General features: G+C 45.8%; 1 protein-coding gene across 1 annotated transcript in view; it reads right to left on the bottom strand.

Moving 5' to 3' along the window:
- Positions 1–26816, bottom strand: part of CMTM8 (CKLF like MARVEL transmembrane domain containing 8) — a 108171-nt gene that overhangs the window by 12043 nt on the left and 69312 nt on the right. Inside the window, exon 2 of the mRNA XM_023260650.2 lies at positions 258–431. Coding sequence (XP_023116418.1) covers positions 258–431 — 174 coding nt within the window. The remainder of the gene's footprint in view (positions 1–257; positions 432–26816) is intronic.

Genomic DNA, 26816 nt, shown 5'->3' with positions numbered 1-26816 from the left:
ACAACAACAGCAACAACAAAAATTAAAAAAAAAAAAAAAGAAGAAATTCCTGGACTTTCCCATATGCCCAGTTTCACACTCAGGTATAATCACCCTAGAGACAATAGGATAACATAAAGATTATCTGCTGTGTTGGGTTCTCCCTGGCTTTGCCCCCTGCTTTGCCGGCAGGGAGACAACTGAATTGAGGAAAGAAGGACTAAGTTCCAACCTGCATAGCGGGCAATGGACAATAACAACACCCCTGGCTTCCTTACCACTGTTGTCCAGGGCACCTGCGGGATCCTGGTGTAGGTCATTGTTATGTAGATGATGAGGAAGAAGACGGTGAGGACCCAGTAAAACACGGCTACAAACATGACCCAGCCAAAAGCAGGGACCCGGAAGTACTCGGTTCCGGCGATAAGTGTCCACACCAGCAGTCCCAGAACCTGCAAAACGGTAGAGGCGGTGGAAAAGAAAAGGGAGACACAAGGAGAAAATAAAGAAAGAAGCAGAGACAGAGGAAAAAAAAATTATATCAAGTGTCCATTACAGCCTTTATTCATATTTCCACATACACACAACTAACAAATATAAAACGGGTTGCAAACTCGGGTGCCCATAAATGCCAGAAGGTACAATTTATTGTCAAATTGGTTTGAGGGCCAATTTTTTAAAAAGTAAACTCTACCCCCCCCCCCCCAATGTGGGGCTTGAACTCATGACCCCAAGATCAAGAGTCACACGCTCCACGGATGGGGCCAGCCAGGTCCCCCTGTGGTGCACCAGTTTCTTAGATCTTTCTTTTTTCCTCCAAGAAAACACAGCAACTCAAGTTTGTACATGACGATCTTGATTTTTAAATATTTATTTATTCCTGGGAGAGTGCTAGCAGGGGAGGGACAGAGAGAGGGGGACAGAGGATCCAAAGCGGGCTCTGTGCTGACAGGTTGACAGCAGCAAGCCCGACATGGGGCTCGAACTCACAAACTGAGAGATCGTGCCCCGAGACAAAGTCGGACACTCAACCAACTGAGCCACCCAAGTACCCCGATAATCTTGATTTTTAAATGTTAGCACTAATGATGATTTTTAAAACGTCATGAGGGGACAAACCACACACATCTGTGGCTGGAATTTGCTCACAGGCTGATACTTGTCAAGAAAACAAGACTGCAGGTGTACTTGAGGTCTACTGGGACTGATCCGCTCTCAAGGGATGAATCTCTGAGGATACCCCACGGCCACTACTGTCTGCCCCCCCCCCCCCCCCGCTTTCCCTCACGCCCCTCCCCCTCTTCCTTGCAGAGGGCAAGTAACACATGGCCTGAGAGAGCTTCTGAAAAGGAGAACAAGCAAGGGCCCAGGGCAGATGCCGGCATTCAGCGTTTTAACGTAAGTTGTGCATTTATTCCGGTAACAGCCATCCAAATCTTCACCACTGCTGACGAACAAGACCAAAGCCAAAGCCAAATGAATGTCACCCATGGACTAGAGGCAGGTTTCATCAAGGGAAAAGAAACCGATCCAAACTGCAGGCGTCTTTAGCCCTGAACAAAGGGAAGCCGCGACAAAGTATGCATCTCGCATTCCAGTACCTTCCAGGGACCAGGACTTTATTCCTAAGCCATGAAGAAGTTAGATCCAAACCATATCCCCAGGAGACAGCATCAGGAGCCCGGGGCAGGCTCTGGCTGCAAGTTCTGGATTGCTGTGTGACTCAGGACAAATTACTTCATTTCTGCTTTAGCTGTGTTCAAGGTGTAGGGAACAAAATACTAAAGAGACTTTAATCACAAAGCTGGGAAGATGGTTTTCACTCACTTGTTTAACCCTTGAGAGCACCTAAACTCTGCCAGGCCTCCTGCTATCAGGCCCCAAGGACGGGGTCAGGCATACATTACTGAACACACCCTGCTGTACATAACTTAAAGCCTCGTGGGGGGAAATATCTGCATAATTCTAATTGTGACAAATGCTCTGAAGGAAAATGAAGGCTGTGGTAAGGGTGTATAACAGATATGACCTTGTTGCAGGCATGGAAAGCGTCAGGGAAGGCCATGCTGAAGAACACCCCCCAGACCCAGTAAGAGCTAGCGAGAGACACAGATGGGAAGACAGAGTTCTAGGCACAGAACTTTGGTCCGGAGCGGGGAAGGGCTTTGCTGCCTTCTAGAGCCTGTAAAGAAAGTATAGAAAGTTAGGACACTGGTGCAAAATGTTAGGTTGGGAAGGGTCAGATTATATGGGCCCAGGCGTAAGTTCTTTATACTGTCGCCAGCTAGACCCAGAACCTGACCTTTACTGCCTCACCTGCTTGTACTTATCGACCTCTGTCCCTCATTTTTCCTTAAGCTCTTCTTTCTAGCTTATCTTTTAACTCAGGCAAAAGACCGGACGGGCATAACATCCCATGACAGAAATTGAAACTACTCCTCAAGCAACAGGAAGTGGCCGGACCACTCACAGACCGGTTTGCACTTAACCCCCACTCACGCCTGTGCAGATAGACCATGGAGTGACCCAGGGAATGACCAACAGTTACCTTTACCTCACTGTAATACTAAACCTCCACCCAGTCTCCAAGTCAGAGGGCAAGCCTCACCTCATTTATGTACAGGCATGTTCCCTTACGGCGCACGCGTGGCCTTGTGCCCGCCTCTACATACGATGACAAGGCTCCCCTATCTAAATATTCATCCTAACCCTAAATAAAAGGAACCCTTTCACCTTGCTTGGGAGTCAAGGCTTTGAAGTTATTCCCCTTGACCTCATTTGTTGCAGATAAAGTTTCCTTTGTGCCACAACTCCACCAGGTGTGGTTCCTTCCATGCCTCACCAAGGAGGGAATTCATGTTAGTTTGGTTGTAATACCACTCTGGCCGATTGAGGAGAATGGACACATGGAGGGGAAAGGTGTGTGTGTGTGTGTGTGTGTGTGTGTGTGTGTGTGTGTGTTCACGTGCACGTGCACTCATAAGCAGATAAGCTCAGAGACTGTCACAATAGTCTCAGTGAGAGAAGATGACATATTCGAGAACGAGATGGTGGCAGTGAACATGCAAGTGAGGGAATTCGAGACAGACTTCAGCAGCAGCTAGGGCGTTAATAGACTTCACAGGTTAGGCCAGGATAAAGTGGAAAGACATGCAGAGTCTCTGGAAAGATACACAATGTGCATTAGGGTGTCATTTCCTCACCTGGAACAATGAAACAGGAACAGGTTAACAGGCTGATCTGAACAACAGTTCCTCAGCTGTTCAACCCATGCAATCTGAGGTGGTCAGGGACTCCAGATAGCGATTAGAAGGGGACGCTGCAGGGACAAGAGTGCAGGCCCCTTTTTAAGAAGGAAGACACATATGGGCCACCTGGGTGGCCAAGTCAGTTATGCATCCGACTCCGGCTCAGGTCATGATCTCATGGTTCATGAGTTCAAGCCCTGCATCTGGCTCCCTGCTGCCAGCGAGAAGCCCGTTTCAGATCCTCTCTCTCTACCCTCCCCTGCTAGAGCTCTCTCTCTTAAAAATAAACATTAAAAAAAAAAAAGACACTGAAGCCCTCAGACAGGTTTCCAAGGGACATTTTACACTGCTCATGGAGAGAAGCCCACCTCTCTGGTACAGTTTGGATGCTGTGCTGGAGAGCACTAGACAGACTCTAAATGTTGCTGTTTCCCTTCTTTAGAGTTGAAAGTCGCTGTTCTTTTGATCTAGGTGATATTTTACACGAATTCCAAAGCAATGCTTAATGGAGATGTGTTTTTATGCTTACATTTGTGGCAGCAGAATTTATCGAAAGTGATGTACAAAATGGGACAGAATTCCAGAAAGTGCTAAGCCTCACACTAATGGGATTTCGGGCCTGAATTCAGCATAACTGACAGGTAATCTACACACATATACGTGACACTCGCTGGATCGAGACAGGCAGTAGATGTAACCCAGCGTGGTGGTGCCTGAAATAACATCACGGCGTTCTTGATTCCAACTGAAAGGGTCAGAACAGCCCCTTGTTGATGATGCACCCAGGAAACATCACAGTGTGTGAAAGAAGCATGGCAAACAGGGTTGGGGTGTCTTTCCAGGGGAGTGCAAGGGTTTAAGAGTCTCCAGTAGAAGCCCGTGTCCAGTTCACCAGGCTCAGCTAACAGCTCTTGGCTCTGAATGTGAAACGTTTTTCATTATTAAAGCAGAGTCCACTGCCTAGAGACGCTTTGTCTAATGTGCTAGCAGTGGTCATCTTTTACACACAGGGACAATATCGTTAACTGAACCATCTCTCAAAGAGCAGGAGTACCTGACCCATGACCTCCCCAGCAAACACAGTTAAAAGAATGCCCCTGTCAAGAAAAGAATTCTACCCAAGTGAATTTCCTAGGTAACAGAAATAAAAAGCAAGCCTTTTGTCTCTTACTATAACTGATACTGATGAAAATCACTCCACAAAAATGTTATTCATCTCCTGCTGTGTGGGTGTATGTGTGCGTTCAAAACAAACTCTAGCTCTTTCTTTGCTTAGACTACAAAAACAGTGTTTGTTTTTGTCACTGATGAGCATTTTTTTAGGCTAAGACTTTTTTGAACGGTAAAGCTAAGACTTAAAATTCGGGAGTGATAAATGCAGGTAAAAATAAACACAGAAATATAGAGAGAGCATATATAAAATATACAAAGAAGCAACAACCCCCATCCACCAACTGTAAATTCTCAAGAGAAACCAATATAAAAATTTTAAATCTACCCTTCTTTCCTTTGCATCTGTAACTACCACCAGTATATCCTTTTCTTTCTCCCTTGAAAATATGAATCACGCTGTGCACGGTGCTTATAACTTGCTTCTCTGAGTATACATACGATGCGGGACCTCCTTTCACGTTACTACATACAGATCTAGGCCACTTTTGACAGTTGCCCGGTTTTCTATAATTCGTGTAACCAGTTCCCGACTGAGAGAAATTTAAGTTTTCTCCTTCATGCTTGTATAAAAATGCCCAGGGAACATTCTTTTAATTTATACCTGAATTCCAGGATGGATTCTGAGAAGTGAAATTTCTAGGCTACACGAAGTGTTAGAGATACTGCCAAATTGCTCATCCAAGCCTTGGACTGACTGTACTAAAGCATGGTCTTCCCTTCAACCCCAAGTTCCCTCGTTTTAAATATTTCATTTTTTAAAAAAATTTTTTAACGTTTTATTTATTTTTGAGACAGTGAGAGACAGAGCATGAACAGGGGAGGGTCAGAGAGAGGGAGACACAGAATCTGAAACAGGCTCCAGGCTCTGAGCGGTCAGCACAGATCCCGACGCGGGGCTCGAACTCACGGACCAAGAGATCAGGACCTGAGCCGAAGTCGGCTGCTCAACCGACTGAGCCACTCAGGCGCCCCTCATTTTAAATATTTCAAACCCGATTAAAAAAGAAAGAGATCTCACATTTTGCCTTTCCCTGCTTTACTGGAATGCAGCATAGAGAAAAGTGTACAAATCCGAAGTGAACGATGAATTTTCACGAACGGGAGCAAACCTGTGTAACCAGCACCTGCACCAAGAAACAGAATGTGACCAGTGTCCCGGACGCTGTAACCTCACTTCTACTTACTCATTCCCTTCTCTGAGGGTAACTGACCGTCTTCCTGATTCCTATTACTCTGGGTTAGTGTTGCTTGTTTTTGGACTCCACATGCATGGAATCCCACAGTATGCACTCTTGCATCTGGTTTCTTTCACGCAGCATGGTGTGATTCAAGCACGACACCCAATGCCATTTCTTCACTCTCCTGGCTACACGGCTGTGGTTCTCAAACATACCGCTCTAGGCCAATTTTGACAGTTGGGCCGTGAGCATCAGAATCACCTGCCCGGCGTGTTAAACCACAGATGGACGGACCCCACCCTCAGAGTTTGTTTCTGTAGATCTAGAATGGGATCTGAAGATGTGCATTTCTACAAATTTCCAGGTGGTGCTGATGCTGTGGGTCCAGGGACCACACGCTCAGAACCACTGATGTATAGTATTCCCCTTGTCTGTTGTAGTTTGCATTTTCCTGATCAGTGGTGAGGATGGCACAACACCTTTTCAAACGCTTGTTAGCCACTTTGAGTTCTTCCTTACTTATTGCTACGTTTTTTAAAACATCACTTCCTTCCTGATTTGTAAAGTTCTCTACATAAGAGGGATGGTAACCAGCCATATCTGTGGCAATATTTTCCCCATCCAGATTTGCTTTTTAACTATCTTTTTTAACAGAGTCTTTTGTCATATGGAAGTTTTAAACTTTTACATAGTTAATTTTTTAATGCTTTTTATTTTTATTTTTTAATTTATTTTAATTAAAAATTTTTTTCATGTTTTTATTTTTGAAGGTGAGAGAGAGAGACAGAGCATGAGAAGGGGAGGAGCAGAGAGAGAAGGAGACACAGAATCCGAAGCAGGCTCCAGGCTCTAAGCTGTCAGCACAGAGCCCAAAGTGGGGCTTGAACCCATGTACCGTGAGATCATGACCTGAGCTGAAGTTGGACGTTAAACCGACTGAGCCACGCAGGCACCCCAATGCTTTTTATTTTTGAGACAGAGAGAGAGCACACGCACAAGCCATGGAGGGGCAGACAGAAAGGGAGAGAGAATCCAAAGCAGGCCCAATCATGATGTGAGCCAAAATCAAGAGTTGGTCGCTTAACTGACTGAGACATCCAGGTAGCCCAAACTTTTACATAGTTAATTGGTCCCCATTTAAGCCTTCCTCTATTCTTACCTGCTTAGGAAGGTCTTCAACACAAGATTATAAAAATATTGTCCTATAGGGGCGCCTGAATGGCTCTGTCAGTTGAGTGTCCTCTCCTGACTTCAGCCCACATCATGATCCCAGGGTTGTGGGATCAAGGCCCTCCTCTGGCTCTGTGCTGAATGTGGAGCCTGACTGAGATTCTCTCTTTCTCTCTCTCTCTCTCTCCCTCCTTCCCTCCCTCCCTCCCTCCCCTGCTCATGCATATGTACACGCTCTCTCTCTAAAATTAAAAAACCCTCATATATTTTTTTACAGTTTGTATATAGGTTCAGATCTTTAATCCAACTAGAATTAAGTTCCATATATGGGGTTAATTTTAATTTTTTTCTAATTAAAAAGGCTAATTTTAATTTTTTTCTAACACATAGTCAATTGATCTGTAATCACTTATTGGTGATTTTTCACATACTGGGTGAGTTTCTGGAATCTTTATTTTAGTCCACCCGTCTCTGTGACTGCCGTTCGAGTGCCAGGTACCATAGCTTCAGCACATACTTCAGGCTTCTGGATAAAGATGTCAAGTCGAACACATGAATCTAATTTTGCTCCTTCCCAAAACCATTCTAAAATTATCACGAGAATGGGATGAATAGGAAAGGAGACAAAAGCGACACATTTTTAGAAGCTTGGAACGGATAAAGGATAATGGACTTGGCCACTATGAGAAAGCTGAATGCTAAGCTGGTTGACAGGGAAAGTAAAGAACCAATGAGGCTCACTGCAAAGTCTGAAAGACTCAGGCACCTCTGGGAGGGGGACTGGGAGAGAAGGGGGGGGTTGCTAAAGTAAGGAGGATTTGTGGAAAGTTGTTTGAAAGTAGCTGTGTCCTAGATGACTTTAAAAAAGTGGGGGGTGGAGGTGCCTGGCTGGTTCACTCAATAGAGCATGTGACTGTTGATACTGTGGTCATGAGTTCGAGCCCCACATTGGGCACAGACTGTGTAACAAAAGAGGGGGAGCGGTGGGGGAAGAAAGAAAGTAGCTGTGTCCTAACCTTCTGTCCTACTTTAAGCCTGGGTGAATGCCCCACCTTTGTCATTGGTCTGCAAGTTTATTCTAGGTAGGGATTCTCAACCTCAGTCCTACTGACACAGGAGGCCAACAATTCATTGTTGCAGAGGGCTGTCCTGAGCAGGATATTTAGCAGCATCCCTGGCCTCTATCTACTAGATGCCAGCGCCAAGCTTTCCCTCTTCCTCTTACTGATAATCGAAAACATGTCCAGAAATTGCCAACTGGTTCCTGGGAGGCAAAATCACCCTGTTTGAAAACCACTGTAAAGAAGGTTTAAAAAAAGGGGGGGGGCGGAGGTCTCTGGACTGAGGGGCACAGTTGAAGGTTTGAGTAACGACCTGAAAACAAGAGACTTCTACGACTCTTCTATGTGAAGACTTCCCTACCCTCCCAGTCCCTAACCTTTCCCTTCCATGGGTTCTTGGGGGTACTGGCAGCCAAGCCTTCACTCCCACAAGAGAAAAGGCCTTGGGGATTCACCAACACACAGCTTGGCCAGGTCAACCCACAATGAAGTTCCAAGTTGATAAGCCCCACCTACGTGCTTCGAGCATCCCAACAGCTTTGTACTCTTAAAACATAGGCAGACAACCAAGGTTACCAGATCTGTGATGGGGGAAGAAAAAAAAAAGCTTGTATAATGGGGCAGAGAGCTGAGACCAAAAAACAAACTGGAAGAAAGGAACTTTGAAGAGGGAGAAAAAGAATCAGTATTCTCAGGGAGAAAAGACATTATAGTAGTGAACCGAAAACATGTTACAGAAAGGACATAAATAGTCCTTCAGAAACAAAATTAGCTTTGAAATTACAAATAGGATAGCAGAAATTTAAAAATGCAGTGAAAGTGTTACATGATAAAATTGAAGAAACCTTCTAGAAAAGATAGTGAAGAAACAAAAAGATGAAAAAAAAAAAAAGAAACCAGGATAGAGGGCAATTAGAGGACAGGTTCAGGAGGTCAACCACCTGAATGATATGTTTTAGGAATACAAACTAGAGAAAATGGAGGGAAAGATATCAACCAGAGAATCACTGAAGAAATCTCAGAATTTAAGGACATGAATTTCCACATAAAAGGGGTCCCCTGAGAACCCAGCACAATGGATGAAAACAGATACCAATGAAGAAGGTAAATCATGAAATTTCAGCACATCAGGTACAAAGAGAAGATTTTTTTATTTTTTTTTATTAAAAAAAATTTTTTTTTAACGTTTATTTATTTTTGAGTCAGAGAGAGACAGAGCATGAACGGGGGAGGGGCAGAGAGAGAGGGAGACACAGAATCGGAAACAGGCTCCAGGCTCTGAGCGGTCAGCACAGAGCCCGACGCGGGGCTCGAACTCACGGACCACGAGATCGTGACCTGAGCCGAAGTCGGACGCTTAACCGACTGAGCCACCCAGGCGTCCCAAGAAGATTTTTTTAAAGGACCAAAGAACAAACAGGTCACCTACCCAAGATCAGAAACAAGAATAGCTTTTAAGCTTTTCTAAAAGAAATAGGATGTGAGAAGACACAGGCAAATGCCTTCAAATCAGAAAATGATTTCTTTTTTTTAAGTTTATTTATTTTGGGGGGTGGAGGGGCAGCGAGAGAGGGAGGGAGAAAGAATCCCAAGCAAGCTCTGCACTGTCAGGACAGAGTCTGGCTCGGGGCTCAAACTCATGAACCATGAGATCATGACCTGAGCTGAAACCAAGAGTCGAACACTTAACCGACTGAGCCGCCCAGGCACCCTGGGAAAGTGATTTCTAGCCCCAAAATTACCCAGGAAAATTATCAATGAAGAGCATGAGAAGAACACATTCCTCCCTCCACTCCCCCCAAACATGCAATGTTGGATGTGATTCACCAAAATGAGGGTAGAAACTCTTAAAAAGGAAACATGGACTAGACTAGGAGGAAAGCGATACAGGAGAGAGGTGAGAGCAATCCCCAGGATGAGGGGAAATCAGGCAGGACAGGTGCTCCATGCCAGACTGGGACAGTGACTCAGAAGACAGGCATGACAAAGGCTATCACCACCTGCTTTGTGTCACTTTACTTTCTTTTCAACCTGGTGAGGCTATGAGGAAACTTGCTCTACCAAAGTGAGGGAGGAAACCAAGAAACAGGAAGATAAGGGATCCAAGAAATTCAGCCCAATACAAAGGTAAAGGGAATTCCAAAGTGAAGGGAGGTCTCCACGATGATTTTTATCATCTAAGATGAAGATGACCCTGTGACTGTGATGTGACAGCCCTCGTGGGCAACTTTACTAAGAGGCTAATACAGGAAAAATGTGAGACAAATTAGCTACAAAAAAAAAAAAACCCTAAGCAAATAAAAATAGTTGTACTATGTTAATAACTTAAGAAAAAACCAAAAGAAAGAAACTGCAACAGTTGTCTGAAGTTAGGTGTTCACTACAACCCTCCACCCTAAATAATATTTGCACAGAGGTAACAATGAACACTAAATATCAACCTAAATGCATTATAACACGGAGGACAGAAGCAACAGGGATAGTGCTACGGACTGAATTGTGTCCAAGCCCCCCACCACCTGCCAATTTATATGTTGAAGCCCTAACCCCCTATGGGATGGTATTTGGAGATGGGGCCATTAGGAGGTACTTAGGTTTAGGTGAGGTCATGAGGGCAGGTCCCTCATGATGGGATTAGTGCTCTTACAAGATACCAGAAAGCACATCCCACCCCACCCCTGCACAGGCACCGAAGAGAAGTCATGTGAAGACGCGTCAAGAAGGCAGCTGTCTGGCAAAACTAAAAGGCAACCGAGGGAATGGGAGAAGATATCGGCAAATGACATATCAAAGGGTGAGTATCCAAAATCTATAAAGAACAGACTCAACACCCCAAAAACAATCCAGTGAAGAAATGGGCAAAAGACATGAATAGACACTTTTCCAAAGAAGACATCCAGATGGCTAACAGATACATGAAAAGATGCTCAACATCACTCATCATCAGGGAAATACAAATCAAAACCACAATGAGATACCACCTCACACCCGTCAGAATGGCTAACATGAACAACTCAGGCAACAACAGATGTTGGCGAGGATGTGGAGAAAGAGGGTCTCTTTTGCACTGTTGGTGGCAATGCAAGCTGGTGCGGCTACTGTTTTCCACTCTGGAAAACAGTATGGAGGTTCCTCAAAAAGTTAAAAATAGAACTACCCTACGACCCAGCAATTGCACTACTAGGTATTTACCTAAAGGATACAGGTATGCTGATTCGAAGGGGCACACGAACAATGTTTACAGCAACACTATAGGCAACAGCCAAGTATGGAAAGAGCCCAAATGTCCATTGATGGATGAATGGATAAAGAAGATGTGGCACATATATATATATATACACACACATATATATAATGGAATACTATTCAGTGATAAAAAAGAATGAAATCTTGCCACTTGCAACAATGTGGATGGAACTAGAGTGTATTATGCTAAGCGAAATAAATCAGAGAAAGACAAATATCATACAATTTCACCCATATGTGGAGTTTAAGATACAAAACAGATGAACATAAGGGAAGGGAAGCAAAAATAAGATAAAAACAGAGAGGGAGACAAACCATAAGGGACTCTTAAATACAGAGAACAAACTGAGGGGTGCTGGCAAGGTGTTGGGTGGGGGATGGGCTAAATGGATGAGGGGCATTAAGGAGGACACTTATTGGGATGAGCATTGGGAGTTACATGTAAGTGGTGAATCACTAAATTCTATTCCTGAAATTATTGTTAAAAAAAAAAAAACCAACCTATTTGGTGGTAGAAAGAAAGAAAGAAAAGAAAAGAAAAGAAAAGAAAAGAAAAGGAAAGGAAAAAGAAGGCAGCTGTCTCCAACTCAAGGAGAAAAGTCCCACCAAGCACCAACTCTGCTGGCACCTTGACCTTGGACTTCCAGTAGGCAGCCAAAAGTATGAGTTTAAGCTACCCAGCTTATGGTATATTGTTATGGCAGGTCAAGCTAAGGCAGATGGTAACAGAAGGTTACTAGTTAACACATAAGATTGTGGCACCGCTCATATTATTTGTAGCTGTGGATGTGAGTAAAGTCAGAGGTGTCCCAAGTAGAGACCTCTGTTTCTTGGGAGGGAGACCCCGGAGTAAGGAGGCATTGGGCTGAGAACCGCCTTTTGTCATCAGCCTTTCAGTTCTCCAGGTATTTGACCACCCTACTGATTTCAGTTGATTCCCTAGAATTTTCTGGCTATGATACCCACAATAACAGTTTTGATGCTTTCCAATATTTATATGACTTGTTTGTGTTTCTTATGCCACATTAACTAGAATCTCCAGAACCATCCACCACATGACAGTGACCATCCTTATTCTATTCTACTTTATTTATTTTCATGTTTACATTTGTATGAGGTCTGTTGTTGACAGTTGATGGGTGCCCTTTATCAAGCTAAAGACTTTTATTTTTTAGGGAACTAAGGTTTCTTCTCCAACCTCCCTCATGAACAACAGGGTAATGAGCTCAGTTGAATGAATGTTTTGTATCTCCCTTTTAAAATGAAGTACAGTATTCCTAATATAGCTGAACCTTTTGATGACCCAGGGTCATTATGAACATTGACTGTTTCAATTACTGCCTTGTGCTTTGGCAGGAGGCTGTGTGCCTCTACTCTTAATGGTACCAGATACATGTGCTTTTCTATGAAGATTTTTTTTTAATGTTTACTTATTTTTGAGAGAGAGAAACAGAGACAGAAACAGAGTGTGAGTGGGGGAGGGGCAGAGAGTCAGAGGGAGACACAGTCAGAGGGAGACACAGAATCCGAAGCAGGCTCCAGGCTCTGAGCTGTCAGCACAGAGCCTGATGCTGGGCTTGAACTCACGAACAGCGAGATCATGACCTGAGCTGAAGTCAGACACTTAACCGACTGAGCCACCCAGGCGCCCCTGAAGAACTTTTTTTTTTTAATTGAAATTGTCAATGGTCACCTGTTAGGCTCTCAATGAGCTGACTGCAACAGCGTTTCTCTGTCTCCTGTATGTACATGGCCCCCACACAAAGAAATCGGATGCCTTAGACTTCTAGAAATCATACTGAAAGACAAAATAAGTTTGCTTGTGAGGCCTCTCCTGTGAAGTCTATGAAGCCTGTGAACTTTGTGACAGCTACAGAAGAATTACCTGATGGTGGTGCTAAAGGGTCTCATTTAGTCGAACATCCGCAGAGCATCTATTATGCGCCAGGAGTTTCTCTGGCACTGTTGGTGGGGCAGGAAATGCTACATTGCTATGGCAAACAGGTTGGTGGACTTATTTCTGCTTTTAGCATTGACTGGCATGAGCATCGCTTACTGCATCTGTACATCAGCCTGGAAGACAGACAGGTGACTTGTGACGATCCACTAGGCTACTCTAGGAGCAAGGTACCAGCTGTTCCCAGCTGGCTTTGCCCAGGGGAACGGCATTGTTCCAGGCGTGAGCTCAGCACACCTCTAATGTACCTCACTGGGCTTTAAATCATTTACATACTTATTCCTTGCAATGAAGGGGCACTGGATATCAGCTACTGGAGATGTCCTTGCTGTCCTCAGAGTAGGTACACGGATGGGTATTTAACTATAAACTGTGTGAGTCCTATGAAAGGAATGAGGCTGATGCGAAAATGTAAGGCATAAGGACCCAAGCACGGATGGTCAGAGGAAGTCTGAGATTTAATCAGTGCATGGGAGTCGACCAGGCCAAATCTGCACGGTAGCGGGAATGCTGACACTCCGATGACACCCCACCTGGCGCTGTGACTCTCCCGAGGTTCTGTCCTAACACAGGAAGATCAACAGCAAGTCCAGTTCCAGAAGAAGCTGATTCATGGCCCAGCACTGGATGGATATCAGTCTCCAGACAGCATCCTCTCTCAAAGTCAACGCTCACTCTGAGGTGGTCTGAGGGTCAAAGAATGTTAGTGCTGGACGAGAAGTTCCGGAGATGCTCAGAAGCAACAAGCCTAGAATCACGAGGCTAGTTAGTGGTCAAAGCAGAATCAGCACGCAGCTGTGACTTCCCGTCTGGTGATGCTTTACTTTGTACTGTAAGGTCTTGATTTCTTCCTTCTCCTTCCCCACTCACTGTCTGGAGTGACGCTACCACTCATGGAAATTCAGACTGAGAGGCAGAGTATGTCTGGTGAGGAAATCACACACTCTGGAGTCAGCCTGCCTGCCTTCCACTCCCTGCTGCTGGGCAAATTACTGACCAGAGCCTCAGTTTCCTTATCTGTAAAATCGACACAGGGATATAGAGACTCTCCTTGCAGGGTGTAGGAAGACCACACGGTTAAGTAACACACGCACAACAATGCTAGGTGCCGTGTCTGTTATTACTATTATGCCAGTATTATTGGCAGGTTTACAAAGACTCAGGAGTACCTCCCCTCTTCCTTTCTTAGGTAAAGAGCAGCCTTTCTCTGTAGTTCAAAATGTTTACTCTTGCATGGAGCCAAGGAGTCGTATCTATTTCCAGCTCCCTCAAGCTTGAGCTTGAGGGCTCTCCTGTAAGCAATAATACCAACACAATGGCAGGCTGAGTGGACTGGGGGTGTTTGACCCTCCAGCTCTGTCCTCTCTGCCCAGTGGACACCTTCAATGTCACCATTATCGTGTCCTCTGCTCCTGTTTGGTTAAATGATACGATGCCATGGCCATATGATTTGGCAGAAAGAGTCAGTGTTTGAAGTCTTATCAGCTGTGTGACGGGACAAATTAATTTAGTTACCCAGGATTTATTGAGCACCTACTATATGCCCAAGCTCCACGTAACAGCAATAGCGTAGTATCTATTATGGAGTAAGGAAGTGCTTCTCGTGCCTTCCCTCATTTAACCCACATGATAACTAAAATAGCTTCTCACAACCATTTTATCATTTTATGGGGAAATTGAGGCACAGTGTGTTAACTAACAGTCCAAACTTTTAAAAATTTTGCTATACAATAACAGTATCATGCCCAAATCACTGAACTTATCTGTGTCTGTTTCTTCATCTGCAGTATAGGAATAACACATATTTTACATGATGAGACAATATACTCTATAAAGGACAGCTACTACCATGAGTGATAACAGCACAAACAGAGTGGTTTGGCCAACCACAAACCTGCCCAGGAGGAACAGCCACATGCGGGGCTAAAAAGGCTGGTGTTGGAGACAGAGAAGCTGGCTCTTATGCTATGCTCTTTCTGTGTTAGGGATGCAGCATTACCTAGAATGTCACCAGCCAGCTCCACCGCCACCCCCACCCCCACCCCCACCCCCAGGTCCAAGTCTCTGGGCAGAAATAGGTTCTGGTAAAGTGAGCAGATGCCTTGATACAAACCCGTCCCTGGTTCTGCAAACAAGATTCCCAGGAGCTGTCCACTAAGGCTGGGCCACTAGGGGGTGCCATCTTGAGGGTGGCATGGAAACGTTTTATCTATTAGTCTCTCAGATGACACATTGGTTCATTTTAAATAGGGAGAAGCAGAGGGGCACCTGGGTGGCCCAGTCAGTTGAGCATTGGGCTCCCTGCTGTCAGGGTGGAGCCTGCTTTGGATCCTCTGTCCCCTTCTCTCTCTGCCCCTCCCCCGTTGTGTGCTCTCTCTCAAAAATAAATTTTAAAAGCCTTAAAAAAAAAAAAAACGGGGACAAGAAGAAAGAAAATAGGGATAGCAGCTAATCCTATTTTCTCTGATGGTGTAAACACCCAAGGCAGAGAGTATGCTTTTCACTCAATGAATTCCAAGAAATCCAGGAAGAAAGTTGATACATTACAGAGGTTGACATGAGAGCCATCTTGGGTCAGACACAGTGCCGGGTGCTCAGCGTCCAAAGGTGGGCAGGGCACGCTGCTGTTGTCCCAAGGAACGTACTGTCCAGTGTGAGACAAACACAATTCAGTTCAACTCTCCTTCACCAGGGTGTTTCGACCACGGCCTATGGCCACATGCAGCCCGCTGCCTGTATATAAAGCCCTTGAACACAGCCATGCTCATTAATCTACATATTATCTATGGTTGTTTTCATGCTACAGTGGCAGAGTACTATATGTGGCCTTCGGCTGCAAAACCTAAAGTCTTCGCTATCTGGCCTTTTACAGAAAAAATTTAGCCACTCCTGTTGACCGGCACACATACTGTCTGCCCAGGAAACACGCACACATGCACCTATATACATGTACTTAATATTTTTGGTTCCTGCATTGATTCAAACAAACCAGGTTATTAATCCATTGAGCCAGAGGAGGTGATAGGATAAAAGCATGTACCCTTTCCCTGCACCTCAAAGAATTGCATCATCCTCAGGCTGATTGCTGCCTGCACCTGCCGAGTGTTTTCTTTATACAGTCAAAGGGATCTTTACGGGGCGCCTGGGTGGCTCAGTCGGTTAAGCGTCCGACTTCAGCTCAGGTCATGATCTCACAGTCTGTGAGTTCGAGCCCTGCGTCAGGCTCTGGGCTGACAGCTCGGAGCCTGGAGCCTGCTTCGGATTCTGTGTCTCCCTCTCTCTCTGCCCCTCCCCTGCTCATGCTCTGTCTCTCTCTGTCTCAAAAATAAATAAAGACATTAAAAAAAAAAAAAGGGGGATCTTTACGTCAGTCATCTCCACGCCCCTTCAGGATTATAATGTAGCTCTTCTGTTCAGTAAGCATGTGACCTTCTCCATTTATCCACTAGAGGGTGGCCAAACACTGCTTATGAAAGATTAAGGCCCTCTGATACCTGTTCCATGGAGAGACAGCAGAGTTTACCATCTGTCTGGATGAGTTCCTACACTTAAAGCGCATTCCACAGAGGTGGCGGGATGTGGAAGAATAAACTTGGTCTGGTATTCACTCCCTTGAACCAGACATTGCCTAGAAACAGATCTGACAAGAAATGTAGCCAGCCAAATGAGATAAGGATTAATTAAGAGAAAGACTTGGAAGGACAAATTTAATCCCACAAGTTCATGGCCTTCTTTGTGTACCCCTATGAGATTTTTACTGCAGTGTATTTAATATTCTATAGGAGGGACTATGGGGAGTATCGACCAGCGAAACCAAGGGGCCTCAGACGCTGCTGATTACCCAATAAGAAGCTTGGCCTCTTTGGGCCTCTTCTTTCCCAATGTGGAAACAGGAAGAATGGGATAAGAAAACCAGTTCTCGGGGCGCCTGGGTGGCGCAGTCGGTTAAGCGTCTGACTTCAGCCAGGTCATGATCTCGCGGTCCGGGAGTTCGAGCCCCGCGTTGGGCTCTGGGCTGATGGCTCAGAGCCTGGAGCCTGTTTCCGATTCTGTGTCTCCCTCTCTCTCTGCTCCTCCCCCGTTCATGCTCTGTCTCTCTCTGTCCGAAAAGTGAATAAACGTTGAAAAAAAAAAAAATTAAAAAAAAAAAAAAAAAAAAAAGAAAACCAGTTCTCCAGTGGGCGTGGGGAGGCCAGCACATGGGAGGAGCATATCAACTCACCTGGGGTTTCACCCATGTGGTTTTCGTCCTACTTTCCATATACTCCATGAGAGTGGGTGTCTCTCTCTGGCCCTCCTTGACCCCTCCTCAAATACGATTGTAGGAAACCCCTGGGTGCTCCGGAGCAAAACGAAGCTTCAGGCCTAGGTGTTGCTAAGAATTTGTGACATAACCTTGCTTCTGCTTAGGACTTCAGTCCGTGATCAACTAGATCTGCCCTGAGACAATACCTCGGGACCCCAATATTCCCAAGAAGGAAACAGAAAGCAAATTTGCATACAGGGCTGGCTTTAAAATATGTCCACAGATTCCTTGACACACCTCTCAAATGTAGGATCCTCTTGAACGTGGTGAATTGTTTCTGGTGAACAAAGTATGGCCGACATGATGCTATGTGACTTGGGAGGCTGAGTCATAAAGCCTACCCGCTGCTGTCTCAATATCGTGCTCCGGGGAAGTCAGTTGGTTAGCAGTCACGTTGTGAGGACATTTAGGCAGTCTTGCAGAGAGGTCTACACGGAGAGGAACAGAGGCCACCCGTCAGCAGCCAGCAGCTCCTTGCCAACCAGGTGAGTGAGCCATCTTGGAAGTGGATTCTCCAGGCTCAGTCAAGCCTTCACTGAGCGCAGCCCCAGATGACATCTGACTGAGCCTCAGGAAAACACCTGAGCCACAACCACCTGGCCAAGGTGATCTCGGACTCCTGACCTACAGAAACTGTGAGCGATAATAAATGTTTACTGTTCTTTGGAGCTAAGTTTGGGGGTGATTTGCTACATGGTAATAGATGACTAATATGCCAAGTTTCGGCCAATTTGGGCTCATACGCAAGAGGCAGTGTAGTAGGTAGAATGGGCAGAAGACCTAAGTTTGTCACGAACTTGCTGTGAGAGGAGAGGTAGGCCATTTCACCTCCGGGCTCGGTCTGTAACCCCATAAGATGGGTACAGCACTAGCTAGGTTGCTCAGGGTTTCAAGGTGTTTTGTGATCTGCAAAGATCGAGGCGGACAGCAGTGACTACTGGTCTCATGTTTTTCCTCCCAGGAAACATGACCTAATGCTCAGCATAGCTGGCAATTTGGCAGTAAGGGTCCTAGCACACCTAGCTAGTGAAAGAAGGTGGGGGGTAGGGGTCTGTGCCCATAATTAGAACCAGGATCAGGGTGCGGAGGAACGACTGGAGCAGGAGTTGGTAGGCTTTTTCTGTAAAAGACCACATAGCAAACACTTTTGGCTTTTCGGGCCATATGGTCTCTGTCACAACTACTCAATTCTGCCACTGTAGCATGAAAGTGGCCACAGACATTATGCAAATGGATGGGAGTAACTGCGTACCACTAAAACTGTGTTTATAAAACAGGCAGTGGGCTGGATTTGGCTGCCAGGCTATCATTTGCCAACCTCTGCCCTCCAGCCTTGCTTCTTCACCAAGTGTGTGGTCCCAGAGCAGCAGGATCAGCATCCCCAGGAGCTTGCCAGAAACGCCAACACTCAGGCCCACCCCGCTCTGCTGAATCAGCCTTCGTGGGGAAGGGGCCCAGCAACGGGTTTTCACAAGTCCCCCTGGCGCTCACGTTTGAGAAGCCTCACCTTCCATCCCTCCCTTCCACCTGAAGCCCCATGCCCCAGGGACCCAAGAGGAATCTCGGATGGCACTGACCCGATCAACAACCTTCGGGTCTATAAAGAACACCCGGAACCTCAGGATTCTCGTGAGTCAGTGAAAAGCATTTGGTCGGTGGTCCTGGGTCACCAATAAGCAATGCAGCAGCCAGTCCTACCCAAATAGCTCAAGGAACCAGAGCAAGCTGTGTGGTGATGGCACCCAGGAGCAGAAGGATGGGAAGTGGCAATAATTCAAGGCCTCTCCTTCCCTGCGGCCTGGATGGATGGAACCCTTTGCCGTCAGATGCCAACATGGCTCCCGGCCCAACTTGTTTCTTTCAGCAAATTTATGCGAAGGCTGGATCCCTTCTGTTTTAGTGACGTGTGGGGGTATAAAAGGTAAGGAGGCAGAGGCCAAAGGATATCTCTTAAGGAACAGAAGAGATGAAAGGTTGATAGGAAAGAAGCAATAGGATGGGAGGGGATGGGATGCTGTAAAACAGCGTCTGCCACTTGTCCGTGGGAGACACTCGATCTTATAACAACACTAACGTCTTGCCTCTGAGCACCACACTGACCTAAAGTACTACCAGTTACCCACTCTCCTCCCACTCAAGCCACACAACAGCCACACGATGTAGATAATCATAATCCCCATCCAGGCTCTGGGCTCAGAGCAGTGAACGGCCATGTCCAAAACCACATTCTACAAAACTGGTAGAGCCATGGCTCAAAGCCAGGTCTGAGGACTGCTTTCTGCTACAGAACCTCCCAGCACTGCCCACAGGTCCACGGCTCCGCTGGCGGTCAAGGAGAAATCTTACGCGTGCAAGCCTTGATTTGTGTTGACCGCACTTCATCACAGGAGCCCTGCGGGGACGGCTCACAGGGTGAACCTGTTTCTCCCTGGGACATCTCCACCTCTGTCCTACCTTTAGGCACCAGGGAAGGAGGAGATCAGACCAAAAGGTTCTGACACAGTGGTAAACAGTATAATACCAGAAGTCACACGGCCACTCTTTAATGTCGATCTCAAAAGAACTGAAATAAAAATCAAACAGGGAGGGCTCTGAAATGCTTCCCTCCACCAAAGATGCAGGGTGTGAAGAGCTGAGCCCTCATGTGGAGGACCACTGTACTCTGGGCAGGAGGCTCTCTAGCTGTCTGTCTGGGCTGCTCTTCTCTGGGGTCTACTCACCCCCGGATATTTAACCGGCTCTGAGGGCAGGACAGAAGATGCTTCACCTTCGAGTGAGAGTTCTGGTCTCCTGGCCTGCAGGCCTCCCTGCTTCCACGGAGCCGAAGGGGCCCTAGCAGACACGCTTGCCTCTTTGGAATCTATACTCCTTTGTTGTGTCCACTCTTCTTAATTCTGTGGTGTCTGGATTATCAGGCCTTTTTGTTTCAAACAAAAGACAATTTAGGAGGCCCTAAAGCATGATGGTCTGTCCAGGAAACACTGGAATCGGGTAATCGTCAACACACCTGTGCTACCCAGTTAGCCTTTGCCTCAATAGCAGCAGATGCACAAGGCCCAGTGGGGTCCAATGGCCATGGGCAGTTAAGTCAAGCAGCAGATACGGAGAAAGGTAACCATCTGGCCCCTAGAAACAAGTTTAGGAATGTCAAGTTGTGGCTCAAAGGGAGTCTGACCTCCACATTTTCATAGAGCCTCTCCCCCAGGCAAGCCAGTCCGCTTCCTATGGGAGATGCACAACTTCGAAGCAGAGCCCTACTTCGAGTGGGCGGACACTTAAGGACAGACCTAGCCCTCCCTTCCACAATTGCCAAGGGCTGCCGGGGGATTGGAGTAATTCCTCTTCGAATGTGAGGTAGAATTCTCCAGCTAAGCCATTTGGCCCCGGGCTTTATCTTTCTTGGGAGGTTTTTAATCATTGATTTAATCTCGCTCATCATAGGTCTGTCTGGATTTTTAGAATCTTCACGATCCAGTCGTGGAAGGCTGCATGTTTCTCGAAATACATCCCTTTCTAGATTATCCTAGAACGTATAGACGTATCATCGTCCTAGTAGTCTCTTGGATCCTTTTCATTTTTGTGACTTCAGTGTTAATGTCTCCTCTTTCATTTCTGATTGTTTTCTTTGAGTCCTTTCTCTTTTTTTTTTTAGCCTAGCTAAGGGTTTGTCACTTGTTGATCCTTTGAAAGCACCAATTAAGTGTCGCTTTCTCGATGACAAGAATCTCATACTCTTACAGCACAGAAATACCTGTATGTATTCATGGGTTCCAAAATTCATTGACTAAAGGTTCACCTATTACCATAATAGAAAAGAATCTTCATGGAGAAGGAGGCCGATTTGTCATATTGCTGAAGACTGCCCAGGCAGTTTCAATACATTCCACACTTCAATCTTTTTGACCTGCCATATAAAAAATGCAATTTCTACCTACATTAAGGGCTAGGAGAGGCTTCGGCACTGTATATACAATTTAGTAGTTCAGAATGGAACCCTCCAGATGCCCTTCAAAAACACCTCACGTGCCAACTCTGCTATTTCATAACTAAGAAAAATGCAATGGGATCATTTTGGCAATTTTGCCTGGGAGTCTCCAATTCAAACTTCACTCCCAGAGTGAAAAACCAAAACCTTCAGGCAATCAAAAAAATCAAAGTAAGACAACCTCCTTAAAAATAAAATTCCCCTTGGCAGCTAATGAATTTCTAAAACAAGTCAGCAGTTTTTCACACTCAGACAAATGGTTCACCTGCACATTACCTTCCAGAGGCAACTGGAGACAACCAAATTCTATCTCCCGTGGCTCACACAGTCTCAGTAGGGACTGCCAACAAGAAGCTAGCCAAGGGCTGAGGAGGGACTCACCAAGATGGTCGGAATTACCCAATTCTCAAGGTGAAGGGAGTGTGATACTTGACTGAGGCACTGTCCCCCAGCACGCAGACACTAGCCCCAGGTGAGAAAGCACACTTCCCCTGCACTTCCATTCTCTAGCCAGCATTTGGAAGTTCAGACGAGCCCCAGCTCTGCTTCCAGAAGCCAAAAGAGCCACCAACCAGAAAGGGAACGATGGCTCATACAGCATCTCAGACAGCTGGGTCTTTTGGATTCACACTGTCCTGATGACATACTGGCCTGGCTTCTCTCTGCTGGGACTCAGACTCGCAGTGAGTCCCAATTATTTAATCAGGGTTTCTCAGGGTAGTCATTTGTCACATTCAGCATGTGCATTCCAACTATCTATACAAGTTTGATAACTTTGTTTGTATCTATCTATCTATCTATCTATCTATCTATCTATCTATCTATCTTAGAGAAAGTGCAAGAGGGGAGAGAGAATGAACAGGGAGAGGGGCAGAGGGAGAGAGAATCTCAAGCAGGCTCAGTGTGGAGCCTGACGTGGGGCTTGATCCATGACCCTGGGATCATGACCTGAGCTGAAATCAAGAGTCAGATGCTCACCCGACTGAGCCACCCCGGTACCCCGAGAACTTTGTTTTTAATTAGATGAGCAGCATAATTATGGTAGAAAACTTGGACAATCTAGAAAAACATTAAGAAAACAAAAATCATTCATGCTCTTTTATGAGTCAGAGAAAACGAACCCTAACACTCTGGTAAAGGTGCTTCAAATGCTTAAGAATGTTTCCAATACAGAACATTATAAGCATAATATTTAGGGTCATGAAAAGTAAGGGCTGGCATTTGTAAAGCTCTCAGGAACTATGCCTGGTACAGTAACTTGTTGGGATATACTATGGGCACTTGTTAGAAATGCAGATCCCTGGGTATACCCCAGACTGCTTAAGAGGCATTTCTTTCTTTTTTTTTTAAGGTTTGTTTATTTTTGAGAGAGAGACAAAGCACAGTGGGGGAGGGGCAGAGAGAGAGAGAGAGAGAGAGAGAGAGAGAGAGAGAGAGAGAATATGAAGCAGGCTCCAGGCTCTGAGCTGTCAGCTCAAACTCACGAGCTGTAAGATCATGACCTGAACTGAAGTCAGAAACTTAAATGACTGAGCCACCCAGGCGCCCCTAAAAGGAGCATTTCTGAAGAAGGCCTGGGCATCTGCATTTTAAGCATTTCCTCACCTCATCCTTATCATCAGGTAAGTCGAAGCATTCAGCATTCAGGCTGCTACTGGAAGCCACTGTTGGCAGCTTCCTAATAAAGTCCCTTATCTAAAAATGCCTATTTTGTGTTTGTACTGAACTGACAATCTGGTCGGGTAGAGAATATACTCTCTTTTTTTCAGTTTTTTAAAAATAACAGCTTTGAGCTATAATTCATGTAACATAAAACACAAAAATGTACAATTCAATGGACTGTAGTATATTCACAGAGTTGTGTAAATATCACCACAATCAATTTTAGATCGTTTTCATCCTCCTAAAAAGAAATCCTGCACCCACTGGCGGTCACTCCCCATTTCCCTTCAACCACACTCCATCCCAGCCTCCCAGTCCTAGGCAACCATCTACTGTCCACTTCCATCAATTTGCCTGTTCTGGACCTTCTTCCATGTTGCAGCAAGTATCAATACCTCACTCCTTTTTATTCATGAAAAACGTCCCACTGTATGGACATGCCACATTTCGTTTATCTATCTGTCAGACAGCTGATGGACATTTCGGTTGTTTCTCCATTTTGGCTATTACGAATAATGCTGCTGTGAATATTTGTGTGTACATGTTTTATGTGGATATAGGTTTTCAATTCCCTTGGGCACCTTCCTAGGGGTGGAATTGCTGGGTCATATGACTCCATATTTAACCTTTTGAGGTAACGAAAGACTGTTTCCCAAAGTGCCTGCACCACTTCACGTTCCTACCGGCAGTAAGGTGAAGCTTCTAATTTCTCTGCAGGGACATCCTTGCCAACACTCATTGTGTTTTTGATTCTAGGCATCTTAGTGGGAATGAAGTGGTATCTCACCATGGTTTTGATCTACATTTCCTGATGGCTAACAACTCCGAACATCCTTTCATATGCTTATTGGCCATTTGTTTATCTTTGGACAGGCATCTATTCAGGCCCTTTTCTCATTCTGTAGTTGGGCTGTTTTTTTATTATTGAGTTGTAAGAGTTTCTTTGCATTTTGTTTTTTTAGTGTTTAGTTATATTTGAGAGAGAGAGGGAGAGAGTGCACGCAAGCAGGTGAGGGGCAGAGAGAGGGAGACACAGAATCTGAAGCAGGCTCCAGGTTCCGAGTTGTCAGCACAGAGCATGATGCAGGGCTTGAACCCATAAGCCGTGAGATCATGACCTGAGCCGAAGTCGGATGCTTAACCGACTGCACCACCCAGGCACCCCAAGAGTTTCTTTTTAAATAGCAGGGTCATCAACGTTTTCCTCCTAATACTTATCTATTTGTTTGTTTGTTTGTTTATTTGTATTTATTTTTAAGTAGGCTCCATGCCCAGAGCATAGTCCAATGAGGGGCTTGAATTCACAACCCTGAGATCGAGATCTGGGCTGCAGTCAAGAGTTGGATGCTTAACTGACTGAGCCACCCTGGCATCCCCTCCTATGCACCAATGGCTATGTTTTAATTTTTTTTTTTTAACATTTATTCATTTTTAAGAGACAGAGACAGAGACAGAGCACGAGTGGGGCAGGGCAGAGAGAGGGAGACCTAGAATCTGAAGCAGGCTGCAGGCTCTGAGCTGTCAGCACAGAGCCTGACGTGGGGCTCAAACCCACGAACCATGAGATCATGACCTGAGCCGATGTCACAGGCTCAACCAACGGAGCCACCCAGGTGCCCCACCAACAGCTATGTTTTAAATACAGGTGAGCCCCAATATTTTAAAAGCTTTTTTTCCTAGAAGATGTTATCAGGTTGCTGTAAATCAAAATTTATTTAAAAAGCTTATTCACACGAGGATGCACAACATCCTGTTTGGGAGAATAATCACTTTCTAATTTAGTTTCCACGTAAACTCAAACTTTCCTGGATTGCATCTATTTATAGCACCTCTGTGTAAAACTCCATTTCTCATTCTTCCAGCAACTGAATGGAGGTCACAAAGGTTACTGGACACCAGGACAACCAAAGAGACAGGCACTGCACACGGCCAGTGCGTACAAGAGAGATCATTCAGTGTGGCCAGGGAGATAAAGCAAACAGAAAACCCTGCTGCAGCCAGGCCAATGGTAAGGACCAGAGAAGTGCAATCATGTCATGAGATGCTGAATGATTCCTTCAGGGGCAGCAATAAATAACTCGGGTGCTCAGAGACGATTAAGGGCATCAGGAAGGCCAGGACCTCAACGGGTGTAGCTGCTCTCCAGGCAGGGGTGAGGCTGGGACTTGGCATCTACATGCTTTAAGGATGTGGGCAAAAGGCCAGAGGGTTGGCAATGCTTGGGACGGCAGTAGGAGTTGTGGAGGGAGAGGGCGGTTGGGCCACCCTTGGAATGGCGGGCTAAGGAGTTCAGAATTTACTCACCAGGCAGGCATGGTGGAACCAACGGCATTTTTTGGAAACAGGTATTTCTGGCAGCAGCGTTTCAGAGTTGGCATATCTTCAAAATCTCCTTTGGCAATGGGAGAAAGTCACGTGACTGAGGGTGGGCTAGTCATCAGGAGGATTTGTTTCAATGCCATGTTGCCTAGAAGGCCGGCGGATGGGCAGATAGCAGCACATCGGGAGCTCAGCCAGGCTGGCCTCTACACTTCTCCCGGCTGCCTTTGCATCTTGGCAGCAGACGTGCGTTCTTGGGAGAGGGTTCTAAGCCTGATGTCCCAAGCTGGCTTATTTCATGGGTCCCCCTAAGAGCCTCCACTCTGGGTGATGCCATCCTCCTGGGAAAGTGATACTCCTCCGCTTGGTGGGTTCAAATGCTCAATGCAGTATTTTACAGTTGGCCGCTGGTCCTTTGGGACTTTTCCCGAGACTACTGAGGGATGAGAAGGAATAGCATACAGCACACAACTAATCTTTGGGAAGGACCTGGCAGTGCATTGGGAGTACAGGAAGCCATGTTACCCTAGCATTGGTTTTATCCGAAGATTTGGGGCTGAGGTGGGGAAGAGGTACGATCACAGATAAACCCCTACTCAGCACCTGCTACAGACCTGATGTTTGTGTGCCTCTGAAATTCCTGTGTTCACACCTAATCCCCAGTGTGACGGTGTTTGGAGGTGGGGCCTCTGGAAGGTGATTAGGCTCCACCCTCATGAACAGGATTAGCGTCCTTATAAAAGAGAGCCTAGGAAGCTCACTCTCCCCTTGTGCCGACAAAGATGGCCAAATATGAACCAGGAAGTAGGTCCCCATTGGACACCCAATCTGCCTTCGTACTGGACTTCCCAGCCTTCAGAACTGTGAGAGGGAAATTTCTGTTGTTTATAAACAATCTGGTCTATGGTATTCTGTTATAGCAGCCTAAATGGACGAAGACAGAAATTGAAAATCAAAGCCAGAAATATCGCAGAGGAAAAAGCTCACAGGAATTAAAAATATCAAATACAAAACGCCCTCCCCCAAATTTTACCCGGGTAGCTTCATCCTCAGATCCCTGAGAGAATGAGCTTTACTCTCAGAGGTTTGGGATGTTTTGGTTGAAAAAATGTAATAAACACAGGCTTATAGAAACAAGACTCGTGGGGCGCCTGGGTGGCGCAGTCGGTTAAGCGTCCGACTTCAGCCAGGTCACGATCTCGCGGTCCGTGAGTTCGAGCCCCGCGTCGGGCTCTGGGCTGATGGCTCGGAGCCTGGAGCCTGTTTCCGATTCTGTGTCTCCCTCTCTCTCTGCCCCTCCCCCGTTCATGCTCTGTCTCTCTCTGTCCCAAAAATAAATAAACGTTCAAAAAAAAAAATTAAAAAAAAAAAAGAAACAAGACTCGTGAATTTAGATACCTACTGTGACATTTCTCTTCTGCTGAGTGTTCAAAAATAGACAAGCTCCTTTCACTACTGTAGGAGCAAGCATATTATCCATGGCTTAGCACGGACTTTTCTCTGAAGGACAGCTGATCATGGGGGCTTTTTAA

This window comes from Felis catus, chromosome C2 (genome assembly GCF_018350175.1).
Source record: "Felis catus isolate Fca126 chromosome C2, F.catus_Fca126_mat1.0, whole genome shotgun sequence".
Taxonomy (NCBI): Eukaryota; Metazoa; Chordata; class Mammalia; order Carnivora; family Felidae; genus Felis; species Felis catus.
Note: the sequence above shows the minus strand (reverse complement) of the source record. Positions and strands in the feature narration are given on the sequence as shown.